This window comes from Phyllobates terribilis, unplaced genomic scaffold (genome assembly GCF_046119375.1).
Source record: "Phyllobates terribilis strain yellow unplaced genomic scaffold, ASM4611937v1 Scaffold_1__5_contigs__length_1240528914, whole genome shotgun sequence".
Taxonomy (NCBI): domain Eukaryota; kingdom Metazoa; phylum Chordata; class Amphibia; order Anura; family Dendrobatidae; genus Phyllobates; species Phyllobates terribilis.
Window position 1 is genome coordinate 602,246,788 of NW_027362761.1, and position 17,871 is coordinate 602,264,658.

Consider the following 17,871-nt stretch of genomic DNA (forward strand, 5'->3'; position numbering starts at 1 on the left):
ATGACTTTGAAAATTGTACATTCACACTGAAGGCATCAAAACTATGAATTAACACATGTGGAATTCTATACTTAACAAAAAAGTGTGAAACAACTGAAAATATGTCTTATATTCTAGGTTCTTCAAAGTAGCCACCTTTTGCTTTGATGACTGCTTTGCACACTCTTGGCATTCTCTTGATGAGCTTCAAGAGGTAGTCACTGGAAATGGTTTTCACTTCACAGGTGTGCCCTGTCAGGTTTAGTAAGTGGGATTTCTTGCCTTATAAATGGGGTTGGGACCATCAGTTGTGTTGTGCAGAAGTCAGGTGGATACACAGCTGATAGTCCTACTGAATAGACTGTTAGAATTTGTATTATGGCAAGAAAAAAGCAGCTAAGTAAAGAAAAACGAGTGGCCATCATTACTTTAAGAAATGAAGGTCAGTCAGTCCACAAAATTGGGCAAACTTTGAAAGTGTCCCCAAGTGCAGTTGCAAAAACCATCAAGCGCTACAAAGAAACTGGCTCACATAAGGACCGCCCCAGGAAAGGAAGACCAAGAGTCACCTCTGCTTCTGAGGATAAGTTTATCCGAGTCACCAGCCTCAGAAATCGCAGGTTAACAGCAGCTCAGATTAGAGACCAGGTCAATGCCACACAGAGTTCTAGCAGCAGACACATCTCTACAACAACTGTTAAGAGGACACTTTGTGCAGCAGGCCTTCATGGTAAAATAGCTGCTAGGAAACCACTGCTAAGGACAGGCAACAAGCAGAAGAGACTTATTTGGGCTAAAGAACACAAGGAATGGACATTAGACCAGTGGAAATCTGTGCTTTGGTCTGATGAGTCCAAATTTGAGATCTTTGGTTCCAACCACCGTGTCTTTGTGAGACGCAGAAAAGGTGAACGGATGGACTCTACATGCCTGGTTCCCACCGTGAAGCATGGAGGAGGAAGTGTGATGGTGTGGGGGTGCTTTGCTGGTGACACTGTTGGGGGTTTATTCAAAATTGAAGGCATACTGAACCAGCATGGCTACCACAGCATCTTGCAGCGGCATGCTATTCCATCCGGTTTGCGTTTAGTTGGACCATCATTTATTTTTCAACTGGACAATGACCCCAAACACACCTCCAGGCTGTGTAAGGGCTATTTGACCAAGGTGGAGAGTGATGGGGTGCTACGCCAGATGACCTGGCCTCCACAGTCACCAGACCTGAACCCAATCGAGATGGTTTGGGGTGAGCTGGACCACAGAGTGAAGGCAAAAGGGCCAACAAGTGCTAAGCATCTCTGGGAACTCCTTCAAGATTGTTGGAAGACCATTTCCGGTGGCTACCTCTTGAAGCTCATCAAGAGAATGCCAAGAGTGTGCAAAGCAGTCATCAAAGCAAAAGGTGGCTACTTTGAAGAACCTAGAATATAAGACATATTTTCAGTTGTTTCACACTTTTTTGTTAAGTATATAATTCCACATGTGTTAATTCATAGTTTTGATGCCTTCAGTTTGAATGTACAATTTTCATAGTCATGAAAATACAGAAAAATCTTTAAATGAGAAGGTATGTCCAAACTTTTGGTCAATACAAGGAAAGGGCACATGACTTATTCCTTCCAAAGACCATATTAAGGACTAGGGGGCACTCATTACGGGTGGAAGAAGATTCCGCCAGCAAAATAGGAAAGGGTTGTTTATAGTCAGAATGTAAAATGCCTTACCGCAAGAGGTAGTAATTCGTGATGAGCGAGCATGCTCGGGTGTTTTCCGAGTATCTTCAGTGTGCTCGGATGTTATGTTTTAGTCACTCTGTAAGCATGATTTGCGATTGTTTGACAGCTTTAATACATGTGAGGAATGCCTGTTTCTTTGACATTTTTAATACATGTGCCTGTTTCTTAGGCATTCCTCACATGTATTAAAACTGTCAGTCGCAAATCATGTGCACGGAGTGACTAAAACATAATCCCCGAGCACGCTGAAGATACTCGGCGAGCACCCGAGCATGCTCGCCGAAAGGGTTAACAGAACATACTCGCTCATCAATAGTAGTAATGGCCGATAGAGTAACAATTATAAAAGGACTGGATGATTTCCTCAGAACACAAAACATTGTGGGTTACAGTTAATTAGTGACAAAATGTACAATTGGTGGAGAAAGGTTGAACTTGATGGACCATAGTCTTTCTTCAACCTATGTAAATATGTAATCGAAATAGAAAATAACAAGTAACACGCCTAAGAAGGTTGTATTAACAGTTCCATAACCTTGGGAAGCACAAGCTTCAGATGGAACAATGGACAAAATATTAGATGGTCTGCGAAAATGCAGAATTTGTAAGAGTGCAGATCTCGTACAAGACTCCGATCACATCACAACCGATGGATCCTGTAACTAAGGCTCCGATCACATCTACAAGACGTCACTAACCACGACCGATGGATCCTGTAACTAAGGCTCCGATCACATCTACAAGACGTCACCGACCACTGATGGATCCTGTAACTAAGGCTCCGATCACATCTACAAGACGTCACCGACCACGACCGATGGATCCTGTAACTAAGGCTCCGATCACATCTACAAGACCTCACCGACCACGACCGATGGATCCTGTAACTAAGGCTCCGATCACATCTACAAGACGTCACCGACCACGACCGATGGATCCTGTAACTAAGGCTCCGATCACATCTACAAGACGTCACCGACCACGACCGATGGATCCTGTAACTAAGGCTCCGATCACATCTACAAGACGTCACCGACCACGACCGATGGATCCTGTAACTAAGGCTCCGATCACATCTACAAGACGTCACCGAGCACGACCGATGGATCCTGTAACTAAGGCTCCGATCACATCTACAAGACGTCACCGACCACGACCGATGGATCCTGTAACTAAGGCTCCGATCACATCTACAAGACGTCACCGACCACGACCGATGGATCCTCTAACTAAGGCTCCGATCACATCTACAAGACGTCACCAACCACGACCGATGGATCCTGTAACTAAGGCTCCGATCACATCTACAAGACGTCACCGACCACGACCGATGGATCCTGTAACTAAGGCTCCGATCACATCTACAAGACGTCACCGACCACGACCGATGGATCCTGTAACTAAGGCTCCGATCACATCTACAAGACGACACCGGCCACGACCGATGGATCCTGTAACTAAGGCTCCGATCACATCTACAAGACATCCCCGACCACGACCGATGGATCCTGTAACTAAGGCTCCGATCATATCTACAAGACGTCACCGACCACGACCGATGGATCCTGTAACTAAGGCTCCGATCACATCTACAAGACGTCACCGACCACGACCGATGGATCCTGTAACTAAGGCTCCGATCACATCTACAAGACGTCACCGACCACGAGCGATGGATCCTGTAACTAAGGCTCCGATCACATCTACAAGACATCCCCGACCACGACCGATGGATCCTGTAACTAAGGCTCCGATCACATCTACAAGACGTCACCGACCACGACCGATGGATCCTGTAACTAAGGCTCCGATCACATCTACAAGACGTCACCGACCACGACCGATGGATCCTGTAACTAAGGCTCCGATCACATCTACAAGACGTCACCGACCACGACCGATGGATCCTGTAACTAAGGCTCCGATCACATCTACAAGACGACACCGGCCACGACCGATGGATCCTGTAACTAAGGCTCCGATCACATCTACAAGACGTCACCGACCACGAGCGATGGATCCTGTAACTAAGGCTCCGATCACATCTACAAGACATCCCCGACCACGACCGATGGATCCTGTAACTAAGGCTCCGATCATATCTACAAGACGTCACCGACCACGACCGATGGATCCTGTAACTAAGGCTCCGATCACATCTACAAGACGTCACCGACCACGACCGATGGATCCTGTAACTAAGGCTCCGATCATATCTACAAGACGTCACCGACCACGACCGATGGATCCTGTAACTAAGGCTCCGATCACATCTACAAGACGTCACCGACCACGACCGATGGATCCTGTAACTAAGGCTCCGATCACATCTACAAGACGTCACCGACCACGACCGATGGATCCTGTAACTAAGGCTCCGATCACATCTACAAGACGTCACCAACCACGACCGATGGATCCTGTAACTAAGGCTCCGATCATATCTACAAGACGTCACCGACCACGAGCGATGGATCCTGTAACTAAGGCTCCGATCACATCTACAAGACGTCACCGACCACGAGCGATGGATCCTGTAACTAAGGCTCCGATCACAGCTACAAGACGTCACCGACCACGACCGATGGATCCTGTAACTAAGGCTCCGATCACATCTACAAGACGTCACCGACCACGACCGATGGATCCTGTAACTAAGGCTCCGACCACTGATGGATCCGGTCTCTCGGCCTCTGGTCTCCCCCTGGAATCCCTTCAGTGCTGACGTCACACAGATCCTGTTCTGTCTCCAGGAATATAATCTGCGGGGAATGTTCTCTGCTCTGTATATAATGTCTCCTGGGTGCAGGTCTCTGTATAATGGCTGATAACAGAGAGAACAGAGATCCAGGAGAAGTATGAAGTGTCTGCTGCACTGAGGGGGAGGAGCTGTGGTGACGTCATCATTAACACAGGTCCTTCACCACCTCTCTCCAGAGCTCCGCCCCCTGATCACATGGCGGTGACGTCACCACAGGTCCTTCACCACTTCTCTCCTGAGCCCCGCCCCCTGATCACATGGCGGTGACGTCACCACAGCTCCTCCCGCTCTCAGTGCAGCAGCTCCGTCCTGGGTGTGCGCAGCTCTTGCTCTCTGGTATCAGCCAGCAGCAGGTTTCCGCTTCCCGCCATTCCGGTGAGATTACAGGGAGGGTTTGTGGTGAATCTGTGAGAGGAGAGTGTGGGGTGAGATCAGAGCTGTTCCTGTGGAGGCTCCTGCTCCATGTGACTGCGGCTCCTCAGTGTTGTATGGGGGATGTGCAGCGGCTCCTCCTCACCTCACCGCCCCCGTTGGAGGTGGAGTTACCACGGTGACCGTCCTCCTCTGGAGGTGGAGTTACCACGGTGACCGTCCCCTGTTGGAGGTGGAGTTACCACGGTGACCGCCCCCGCTGGCGCTGTAGTTACCACGGTGACCGTCCCCCGCTGGAGGTGGAGTTACCACGGTGACCGTCCCCCGCTGGAGGTGGAGTTACCACGGTGACCGCCCCCGCTGGCGCTGTAGTTACCACGGTGACCGTCCCCCGCTGGAGGTGGAGTTACCACGGTGACCGCCCCCGCTGGGGGTGGAGTTACCACGGTGACCGTCCCCCGCTGGAGGTGGAGTTACCACGGTGACCGCCCCCGCTGGAGGTGGAGTTACCACGGTGACCGTCCCCCGCTGGAGGTGGAGTTACCACGGTGACCGTCCCCCGCTGGAGGTGGAGTTACCACGGTGACCGCCCCCCGCTGGAGGTGGAGTTACCACGGTGACCGTCCCCCCTGGAGGTGGAGTTACCACGGTGACCGTCCCCCGCTGGAGGTGGAGTTACCACGGTGACCGACCCCGCTGGAGGTGGAGTTACAACGGTGACCGTCCCCCGCTGGAGGTGGAGTTACCACGGTGACCGTCCCCCGCTGGAGGTGGAGTTACCACGTGACCGCCCCCCGCTGGAGGTGGAGTTACCACGGTGACCGCCTCCGCTGCAGGTGCAGTTACCACAGTGACCGACCTCCGCTGCCGGTGTAGTTACCTCGGTGACCGTCCTCCGCTGGCGGTGTAGTTACTACGGTGACCGTCCCCCGCTGGAGGTGGAGTTACCACGGTGACCGTCCCCCGCTGGAGGTGGAGTTACCACGGTGACCGCCCCCGCTGGAGGTGGAGTTACCACGGTGACCGTCCCCCGCTGGAGGTGGAGTTACCACGGTGACCGTCCCCCGCTGGAGGTGGAGTTACCACGGTGACCGTCCCCCGCTGGAGGTGGAGTTACCACGGTGACCGTCCCCCGCTGGAGGTGGAGTTACCACGGTGACCGTCCCCCGCTGGAGGTGGAGTTACCACGGTGACCGTCCCCCGCTGGAGGTGGAGTTACCACGGTGACCGCCCCCCGCTGGAGGTGGAGTTACCACGGTGACCGTCCCCCCTGGAGGTGGAGTTACCACGGTGACCGTCCCCCGCTGGAGGTGGAGTTACCACGGTGACCGACCCCCGCTGGAGGTGGAGTTACAACGGTGACCGTCCCCCGCTGGAGGTGGAGTTACCACGGTGACCGTCCCCCGCTGGAGGTGGAGTTACCACGGTGACCGCCCCCCGCTGGAGGTGGAGTTACCACGGTGACCGCCTCCGCTGCAGGTGCAGTTACCACAGTGACCGACCTCCGCTGGCGGTGTAGTTACCTCGGTGACCGTCCTCCGCTGGCGGTGTAGTTACTACGGTGACCGCCCCCCGCTGGCGGTGTAGTTACCACGGTGACCGTCCCCCGCTGGAGGTGTAGTTACCACGGTGACCGTCCCCCGCTGGAGGTGTAGTTACCACGGTGACCGTCCCCCACTGGAGGTGTAGTTACCACGGTGACCGACCTCCTACGAGGCTGATAATGAGCGGTCAGATCGGTGGAGGAGGCCGCGGTGGAGTTTGTGGCTTTTCCTCCAGATTCTTCCCGATAAATGTCGGATATTTGGGGCAGAATTCAGTGATTGTCGTTATATCGTCCCCTGTGATCTCCATCTTCTCCTTTATCATGAAGACGCCGGCAGGACGAGATCCCTCCAGCTGATCCAGTGTTCATCCCTCCTTCTCCTGAATGACCCCCCGAGGATGGACGAGGACGAGACCACCAGAAGATTATTACACTTCACCCTGGAGATCATCTCCCTGCTGAGCGGAGAGGTAACTCCTCTACATTTCTATCAGCTTTATTGTGTTATGTAACAAGTCCGACATCAGGTTTTTCTATCTGATCTGAGAGCAGCATGATGTGGGGGCAGAGACCTTGATTCCAGTGATTGGTCACTTACTGGGCTGCTCGCTGCTGTAATCCCTGTTTTCTCTGCTGTAGATCTAGCAGTGCTCCGAACACTGAGCTGCAGGTTTACTCGTCCTCCAGTGATCGTCTCCAGCTGATTAAACAGGGATTTTATCAAAACTACAGCAAGCAGCTCAGGAAGTGACACATCGCTGGAATCAGGGTCTCTGCCCCGACATCATGCTGCCCTCAGATTAGTTGCCAAAAACCTGGTGACAGATTCCATTTAACCCCTTTACGACTTTCACCGTACATGTACAGCGTGAGGATCGGACGGGTTCTCTCCGAGCCGCGGCGCGATCATCGACGGGTGTTAGCAGTTTATAGGAGCTGACGCTCTGGGGCAACGGACATAGGGCCGATCTCAAGCGTTTAACCCCTCTGATGCCGCTGTCAATAGTGACAGCGACATCGATGGGCGTCGGCGAGGGAGGGGGCTCACTCTGCTCCGATCAGCACAACGCAATTGCGATCACATTGTGCCGATCGTTTCCATGGTGACCACAGACCAAAAGTCACCAGGGACGGTGGCCTGTAAGCTCCAGCTCAGAGCAGCACCTGACGCCTCCTCCCTGTGTATGAGATACTGATCTGATGCCCTGCAGTGTAAAAGCATCCAGAGTATTAGATCAGCGATCCGGGCAGGAAACGTTCATGTCCTGTCCTGGGAGAAGGGAAGGAAAAGTGTTTAAAAGTTGAAGAAATATAAAAAAAACCGACAAAATAAAGAATAAAAAAAGAGAAAATCTGAATCCATTAAATACAAATATTTATGTAAAAATAAACAAATAAAGTACATGTTTGGTATCGCCGAGTCCGGAACGACCCGACCTATAAAACTGTCCCACTGGTTAACCCCTTCAGTAAACAACGTAAAAAATATAATAAACAATGATGCTTCATCATCATACCGCTGAACTAAAAGTGGAGTAAAACGCGATTAAAAAGATGAATGGAAATAAAATTGGTACCGCTGAAAACGTCATCTTGTCCTGCAACTAACAAGCCGCCATACAGCTCCATCAGCCGAAAAATAAAACATTAAAGCAGTCTGAAAAAAGCGATGCAAAAACAATACTGTCTTGAGGTCTTCCATGGACGTAACGCTACTCAGACAACACAGGGTGAGGGTAATACAGTGCGGGAATACTTTATTGAACCACCAAACAGACAATAAACACACAGAACAGTCCCAGCAAATACCCAAGATGGTACAACATTACACAGTCTCACCCTTCTGCTCTTCCGCCTGGGATAGAACATCTATGACTTTGGGACTTCCAGGGCCAACTACCTCAACCAGTGGTCCCCCGCTTTTGGCGGGCCCTCACAGAGAGGATGTCGCAGTAAGATTAGGAAGCTGACAGTCCACTTAGTTACAAGGCCAGGAGACCCGAGGGTCCCATCCTGGCCTCTCTGAGAGTTTCCATGGGGCTAATTGACCAGCGGGTCCCAATCTGGCTTCTCTGAATGTCTTCATGGGTTCCAGGTGACCGGAGGGTCCCACCTGGCAACCCCAAACAACATAGCCATGGGGCCAGGTGACCTCATTGTCCCAACCTGGTCTCCCCAAATGTATACATGAGTTCTCTGATGGTCAATGGAGCAAATCTGTATCCTTCCAGTCAGGGCCGTATACCCTTAGGCTAGAATCATGTAGAATCCAAATCTGTGTCTCTCTAGATCGAGCCATGCTAGCAAGCTGAAGTTCCGATGAGCAGGGCTGTGGAGTCAGTCGGTATAAAAGGGACCAACTCCGATTCCTAAAATATATAATAAATTGGGTACAGTAGTTCAATGCAGTTTGTGGGGAATATTTTTTCATAAGAATTTGGGAAAGTTCTGAAATGTCCTATAAATATCTGTCCTACTCCTGATCTAAGGGTCTGAAGCTGTGCTACAGTAAATTTATCACATAAACATGAGCCATGTATGAGGGAGTCGTGGAGTCGGAGTTGGAGTCGGTGTCATGGAAACTGCTCATGAGTGTCTCTCTGATTCTCTGATCTTCTGATCCCCCTTGTCAGCAGGATAGAAAAACCCTTTTTATATTCACATTGGTGGCTAAGGTCATCAGTCACAGGTTGGGAAGGTGCAGTGCACAGGTCTCATATAGGTCTCATTGTTTGAGCTAATCCCCCTGCTCTTGTAAATAAACTAGCTGACATAGTACAATATGAAATTGGCATAGTAACAAACATCATTGTTCCCAAACTAAGAGGTCAACATTTAGGTTTATACACATAGTATGTCCTTTTTGACCAGCCACAGAAATACACATACATTCACAAGTCAACTCAAACACAATAGTGTATTTCTATTGGCTTAACAAATTTAGACATCTGGCTGATTAAGATAAGAAGCTGTTTTGTCACAATACTCTTTCTATAAAATAGTTTTTATTGTGTAAAAGCAACAAAACATAAAAAAACAATAAAAAATATAGTATCGCTGTAAACTTACTGACCCGAAGCATAAAGCTGCCTCATCATTTTTACCACACTTTGAACAGCATAAAAAAAATCCCACTAAAGACAAAGACTTAATTATTGTTTTTTGTCCATTCTGCCTCCCAAAAATCAGAATACAAAGCGTTCAAAAAATGTCATTTGCCCGAAAATGGTACCGATAAAAACATACCAATGGTACCAATAACAATATCCACTCGTCCTGCAAAAAACAAGCCCTCACATCACATGACTGTCAGCTGAAATATGGAAAAGTTAGAGCTCTCAAAATATGGCGATGCAGTCTTTTAGTGTGTGACAGCTGCCAATCATAAAAACCCGATATAAATCTGGTATCTCTGTAATCGCACCGACCCAAAGAATAAAATCGTTTAATCACTTTTTTAACCACACGAGGAATGGCGTAAAATATTAATAAAACCAATTCTTCACCTGATGTGATTTGTTCATTCTGCCAATTCTTCACCTGCTGTTGATTTGTTCATTCTGCCTCCCAAAGATCGCAGTAAGACTCGGCTCACATTTATCCTGCGCTCTGCGCTGAGTCTTACACCGGGGTTTCCGTGTAAATCTCTGAAATACTTGATTCAGACGGAACTCCCGGCAGAAGACTCCCTATAATGAGGCAGATGGAGTCACTGTGGACGCCGTATGACCTGTGATCCGGCGGTGTCCATCTTTTTAAGCGTGCATAAAAGTTCCATCGGCCACAGTTTTGTGCACTTCTGAAAAGGACAAAACTGAACAGAGGCCAGACCGAGTCCAAAGTAACTCTGCTGCCATATTATAGTGAATGGATCCCTCAGGGGTTTCATCTGAATCACGTCACTTAGAGAGTTAAATAGAGACCCTGATGTAAGTGCTCAGCGTAGAGCACAGGATAAATGTGATCCCAAATGTTATGTAAAATCTTCCCAACAAAAAATTCAAATCAATCCACAAAAAGAGCAAGTCCCCAGTCAGGTCCGTCATCTTTTATCAGAAATATAGGGGCTTCCACGTTACTGGTAGCACAAAAACTCTGGAAAAGCAAAATGGCTCTTCACCTCCCAAAGAAATCCAGTGAATTCTTCACTCCCAAATCCAAATGACCCACTTCATTCTGAGCATTTTTGCAGTGATACGAGACCGTCTAATTTTCTAGTATGTGTCTCCAGATGCACGAGCTGGGCACTACAACGTCCTGGGCGCTACAACATAATGGGCACTGCTATGTACTGGACACTACTATGTATGGGCACTACAATGGCATATTTGCATTTTCACTTAGCAACATCCATTACTGATAGTTTCTGGAAAACACTATGGAGTCAAAATCATCACTACACCTGTAGATATATTCCCAGAGGGGTGTAATTTCCAAAATGGGTTCACTTGAGGACGGGGGGGATTCTGCTCTTCTTGCAGCTAAGGGATCTGTATATGGAGTCTGCAAACTATTCTACAATCATTTGTTCTCCATGAGTCAAATCGTGCTCCCCCTCCAAGCCCGAGTCTCGCAGTACTGTACAGACACATATGGGGTATTGCTATGTTCATCAAAAATTGTATGAGAAATTTTGGTGCCAGTTTTACACATCTTCCCGTGTGACAATGTAAAATCTGGGGCTAAAACAAAATTTTTGTGGTAAAAATGTAATTATTATTTTTTTAATTGCTCAATGGAATAAAATTCTGTGACCCTCCTGTGGTGTCGCTATGATGACTGCACCCCTAGATGAGGTGTTGTTTGTAAAATGGTGTCACTTATGTGGAGGGACACATACGGCACTCCTTCCCTTCTGAGCTTTGCACTTTGCCTCAAAAGTAGTTTTTGACCACATATGGGGTATCCGTGCACTCAGGAGATATTGCGTAACAAATTTTCTGTTCCATTTTTAACCAATTATCCCTTTTAAAAATTTAAAACTTGAGGCCAAAGTAACATTTTAGTAGATACTGTGACAAGGTCATTGGCAAAGTACTGGAGAGAAGATGTGTAACACGTAAGATTGTTAGCTCCTGTGATAAAAACATAGAAAAAGTGTTCCAGCACACAAAGTATAGAAAGGGGTTAATCAGCCATCTTAGTGCTAGGGTTAATAAACACCTGTAGAAAGGGGATAAAATCACAGCCTGTCAGAGCATTTGGTGTGGGGAGGACCTGGAGGTGAAAGCTCTGAACTGTTTAGTCATATGAAGAAAAGACAAACCTTTGATTGTTTGTTCCTGAAGCGGGCGGTTACCCGTAGCAACAAGGACTGTGCCATATGTTATGATTATGTTTTTCCTGTTAGCCGGGAAGGCCGTGTTTGTTTTTGCTAACATTGCTGTAGTTTATGCAGTGCTCTTAATAAACTGAGCAGAAGGTTTAAAGAGACAGTGTTCCTGTGTACCTCTATGTGCAACCAAGTGAGTCGATCTACCACAGTTGGTGTTAGAAGTGCAGGCAAGATCCTCAGGAAGCAAATGTGACTGCTGTGGACAGACTGCATGTCCTGGGTGAAGGCAGGTGGGAGCATGGAACAGCGGTCAGACAAAATGGAGGAGCTGATCAAGCACCTGGTCCAAAGCCATCACCAGCAGCACCTGCAACATCTGGATTGTACTTTTTGTCAGTTTGTCTTTTGTGCTCTGCAACAACTTTTGTTTAGGAGGTGTCCCATTTTTGTCCCAGTCCTTAGTTCATTTAGGGACCCCTCCCTTAATTCTATAGGTCTTCGTTCAGACTAGCCGAGGACTAAGGCGGGTCTGTTCACAAGGAACAGGCAGCCCGCTACATCGTAGGGATTCAGCTTAGTCTTACTGTAGGGACAGCTTTCCTCTATCTTTCCTTAGTTTATGTTGCAGATCATAACAGGAGGAACTCAGAGGATAAAATTACAGCCTTTCAGAGCATTTGGCGTGGGGAGGGTCTGGAGGTGAAAGCTCTGAGCTGTTTTGTCATATGAAGGAAAGACAAACCTGGGATTGTTTGTTCCTGAAGCGGGCGGTTACTCGTAGCAACAAGGACTGTTCTATACTTTATTGTTATGTTTTGTTTTTCCTATTAGGCCAGGAAGGCTGTGTTTGTTTTTGCTAACATTGCTGTAGTTTATGCAGTGCTCTTAATTAACTCAGCAGAAAATTTAAAGAGACAGTGTTCCTGTGTACCTCTATAGCAACCAAGTGAGTCGATTTACCACAATACCTAAGGTCCTGCAATGCCCGTTTATTGGGAAAGAGGCATATTGAATCAGAAAAACTACACTATGAGCTCCCATACATAGCCTCCCATTTACAGCATGAGCCCTCGCAAAGCCTCCCATACACAGCATGAGCTCCCACACACAGCCTCCCATATACAGCATAAGCCCCCCGCACAGCCTCCCATATACAGCATAAGCCCCGCGCATAGCCTCCCATATACAGCATGAGCCCCCCGCATAGCCTCCCATATACAGCATGAGCTCCCACACACAGCCTCCCATACACAGCACGAGCTCCCACACATAGCCTCCCATGTACAGTAGCATGTAAAAGTTTGGGTACCCCTGGTATCACAGCTTGTGAATGCTTTTATAGCCAGAGAAGTGTCTTTCCACTCTTGTTTAACTTTAGGCCTTTTAGAGATCATTTCATCTTCAACTTGCTTAACTGTTCACAATAACAGTAATTTTGACCAGGGGTGCCTAAACGTTTACATGTCACTGTACAGCATGAGCCCCCACATAGCCTCCCATATATAGCATGAGCCCCCACATAGCCTCTCTATATACATACAAACATCACATACACTTAAAAAAAAGCACCACATACTCATTTCTCTCCCGTTCCCCCGGCGCTCTGCCTCTGCTTCGGTCTCTGACTGACTCTCTGCAGTGCACAGCTGACACGATGAAATGATGTCATCACATCAGCTGTCTCACATTCTGATTGCTGTAAGAAGACGGTGGCGGTCTGAGGGCCAGACTTAAAGTGAAACTGGTCAGAATTGAAATATTAGTCCTGGTCAGGAAGGTGAAAACAGGCTGGGGATGAAGGAGTTAATAGGAACCTGTAATTAGGTTTTTGGTCAAAAAGCAACAACTATTTCATTATGTCTCTGGGGTTTCGTGTTTTACCACTTTTTCTCCATATACAGGATTACACAATAGTGAGGAAGACACCGGTGGAGGGTGTGACTCCCATCATCCATCTCCAGGAGTCTGGAGGGCGGAGCCCGGGCCCCATCACAGAGCCTCCCCCGCACCCCCCGATACATGAGAGGAAGAAGAAGAAGATCCTAGAGCTCAGCAACAAGATGATTGAGCTGCTGAGCGGAGAGGTGACTGCTGGGACATTATACAGGACGGCACTGGAGGATTCTGGGTGATGACCGGAGAGGTGACTGCTGGGACATTATACAGGACAGCACTGGAGGATTCTGGGTGATGACCGAAGAGGTGACTGCTGGAACATTATACAGGACGGCATGGAGGATTCTGGGTGATGACCGGAGAGGTGACTGCTGGGACATTATACAGGGCAGCACTGGAGGATTCTAGGTGATGACAGGAGAGGTGACTGCTGGGACATTATACAGGACGGCACTGGGGGATTCTGGGTGATGACAGGAGAGGTGACTGCTGGGACATTATACAGGACGGCACTGGAGGATTCTGGGTGATGAGCGGAGAGGTGACTGCTGGGACATTATACAGGACAACACTGGAGGATTCTGGGTGATGAGCGGAGAGGTGACTGCTGGGACATTATACAGGACAGCACTGGAGGATTCTGGGTGATGATCGGAGAGGTGACTGCTGGGACATTATACAGGACAGCACTGGAGGATTCTGGGGGATGACCGGAGAGGTGACTGCTGGGACATTATACAGGACGGCACTGGAGGATTCTGGGTGATGAGCGGAGAGGTGACTGCTGGGACATTATACAGGACAGCACTGGAGGATTCTGGGTGATGACAGGAGAGGTGACTGCTGGGACATTATACAGGACAGCACTGGAGGATTCTGGGGGATGACCGGAGCGGAGAGGTGACTTCTGGGACATTATACAGGACAGCACTGGAGGATTCTGGGTGATGACTGGAGAGGTGACTGCTGGGACATTATACAGGACAGCACTGGAGGATTCTGGGTGATGAGCGGAGAGGTCATTGTTGGGACATTATACAGGACAGCACTGGAGGATTCTGGGTGATGAGCGGAGAGGTGACTGCTGGGACATTATACAGGACGGCACTGGAGGATTCTGGGTGATGAGCGGAGAGGTGACTGCTGGGACATTATACAGGACAGCACTGGAGGATTCTGGGTGATGACCGGAGAGGTGACTGTTGGGACATTATACAGGACAGCACTGGAGGATTCTGGGTGATGACCGGAGAGGTGACTGTTGGGACATTATACAGTACAGCACTGGAGGATTCTGGTTGATGAGCGGAGAGGTGACTGCTGGGACATTATACAGGACAGCACTGGAGGATTCTGGGTGATGACCGGAGAGGTGACTGCTGGGACATTATACAGGACAGCACTGGAGGATTCTGGGTGATGACGGTGTCGTTGTTGTCAGGTTCCTATAAGGTGTCAGGACGTCGCTGTCTATCTCTCCATGGAGGAGTGGGAGTATCTAGAAGGACACCAGGATCGGTACCAGGAGGTGATGATGGAGGAGCTCCGGCCTCTGACATCACCAGGTGAGAGGAGACTCTTGTTGGCTCCGGTGGATGTGATGACGTCTCTCGGCCTCGTCCTATAATAGATGATTTTTCTCCAGACTTGCTCTTGTTTTCTCTACATTTTCTCACAGCTTTCATTCCCTGATTATTCTCTTCTGATCTGTGAGTCGCGGTTTCTCCGCTGTCGTCTTCATCAGTCTTGAGTCTTCGTCCTCGGCGGCTTCTTTCAGAATCTTTCCCCTTCCTTAGAGCATCGGTCACATTTTGTTTGCAGATTTCCCAACTCAATTTTTCATAAAGTCCCACATTCAATATAACAGCGGATCGTCCTTTGTCTGCTTTCCTTATGAGGTCAGAGTTCTCCTTAAGTTCTTTCAGAGCTCGTTGCTCTGATACCGTTAGATTATTACATTTATGTCTCTATTTTCCTTAATGTAAGTAGTTCATCTTCAATCATTTCCTAGAAAACATCCAAGACAGGTGGACGAGACTTGACTGGATAGTAATAGTTACTTTCAATCGTTTGTTATAAAAAAAAATCTCTTTTATGTTCAAGAAGTGAACCCCGTTCATCAAAAGTTCCAGTTCTATTGGGAACATCATCATGAGAAACTTCTTGTAACGAGTTCTCCATGTTCTCATTCTGTTCATTGACCATGAAATGACAACGCAAAGTTAATGTTCTCACAAATTTATTCACATCTAATAAAGTTCTATAAACGTCAAACTCATTTGTCGGGGAGAAGGTTAAGCCTTTGGATAGAACTGAAACTTCAGCCTCTGTTAATAGATAGCTTGACATGTTAATTACCGTGTTTTCCAAAGTTTCCTTTGTCGTTGGAGATATCTTTTATGTTTCCTCCCACCCCTCCTCTTTCTTTTTCTCTGTCATTTTTTGAAGATGATTGAGTTATGTCATTTTCATTATGTTTGAAATATCTCCTGATTTGAGAGATATTTCTACAAAAATTGGCATGTGCTTATGTATACAGCCCTATTGCTATGAAGCCTCTAAAAATTTCTGGTTTAAGCAATTCCCTTCATAACTCACATGCTTAGTGACGTCCCCCTGTGTGCAATCTAATTGTCACATGGTCTGTCAGTATATACACTTTACCTTTTCTGAAAGGCCACAGAAGCTGCAACACCATTAACAAGAGGCACCACTAACCAAACAACACCATGAAGACCAAGGAGATCTCCAAACAACACCATGAAGACCAAGGAGATCTCCAAACAACACCATGAAGACCAAGGAGATCTCCAAACAACACCATGAAGACCAAGGAAATCTCCAAACAACACCATGAAGACCAAGGAGATCTCCAAACAAGTTATTGAGAAGTGCATTATAAAAAAATATCCCAATCTCTGATGATCACCCGTAGCACCATCAAATCCATTATCATCAAATGGAAAGAACATGGTGCCACAACAAACCTGCCAAGAGAGGGTGCACACCAAAACTCCCAGCCCGGGCAAGGAGGGCATTAATCAGAGAGGCAGCACAGAGACCAAAGGAAACCCTGAAGGAGCTGCAGAGTTCCCAAGCAGAGACTGGAGTATCTATGCATATGACAACTGTACACTCCATAGAGGTAGCAATTATGTAAGAGTGGGCAGAAAAAAGCCATTACCTACACCAAAAAATTGTAAGGCTTATTTTTAGTTTGCCAAAAGACGTGGGAGACTCCTCAAATGTAAGGAGGAAGGTGCTCTGGTTAGATGAGACCAAAATTAAACTTTTTGGCCACTAAGGTAAGCGCTATGTCTGGCGCCAAACCAACACAGCTCATCACACCAAGAACACCATCCCCACAGTGAAACCTGGTGAAGGCATTATGCTGTGGGGATGTTTTTCAGCAGCAGGGACAGGGAAAATGGTTTGAGTCAAGGGGAAGATCGATGGAGCGAAATACGGGGATATTCTTGAGCAAAACCTGTTTCGGTCTGTCAGTGATTTGAAGCTGGGACGGAGGTTCACTTTCCAACAAGACAATGTCCCAAAGCAAACTGCTAAAGCAACACTCGAGTGGTTTAAGGGAAATCGTGTAAATGTTTTGGAGTGGCCGAGTCAAAGCCCAGACCTTAATCCAATGGAGAATCTGTGGTCAGACTTGACAGAGCTGGAGCAGTTTTGCCTTGAGGACTGGGCAAAAATCCCAGTGGGCAGATGTGGAAAGCTCATAGAGACCTATCCAAAATGACTTGTAGCTGTAATTGCTGCAAAAAGGAGGCTCTACAAAGTACTGACTTTAAGGAAGGGCGAATAGTTATGCACACTGACGTTTTCACTTATTTTGTCCTATTTGTTGTTTGCTTCACAATAAAAAGAAAACCAAATGTTCACAGTTGTATGCTCGTTCTGTACATGAACTGATGCAAAGCCTGAAAAACATGAAATTCCAGTTTGGGAGGTAGTAAAATGTCAAAAGGAAGGTGAATACTTTCGCAAGCCACTGTATCTGGTTTAAGGGCATAAAAATTAAGTGCGAAATTTTCAAATTTTTTTGAAATGTTTTCAATATTTTCAGAAATAATCGCAAAAGATATTGACCTAAATTTACCACTAACATGAAGTACAATGTTTCACGAAAAATACAGTCCCAAAAACAATGGGATACATTGAAGCTCCAGAGTTATTACCACATAAAGTGATGCTGGTCAGAATTGAAAAAAAATGGCCGGCGCAGGAAGGTGAAAACAGACTTTGGAGTGAAGGGGTTAAAGGGATGTTTGTTCAGATGAATATGTATTAT

General features: G+C 47.6%; 2 protein-coding genes across 2 annotated transcripts in view; both read left to right on the forward strand.

Moving 5' to 3' along the window:
• Positions 1-17,871, forward strand: part of LOC141272235 (uncharacterized) — a 146,728-nt gene that overhangs the window by 50,795 nt on the left and 78,062 nt on the right. The window lies entirely within an intron of this gene.
• Positions 6,580-17,277, forward strand: LOC141272324 (gastrula zinc finger protein XlCGF66.1-like). Its single transcript, XM_073682910.1, has 4 exons — positions 6,580-6,864; positions 13,571-13,753; positions 15,007-15,130; positions 16,242-17,277. Exons 1-4 carry the CDS (start codon positions 6,793-6,795, stop codon positions 16,280-16,282), a joined length of 420 nt encoding a protein of 139 aa, XP_073539011.1. The 5' UTR covers positions 6,580-6,792; the 3' UTR covers positions 16,283-17,277.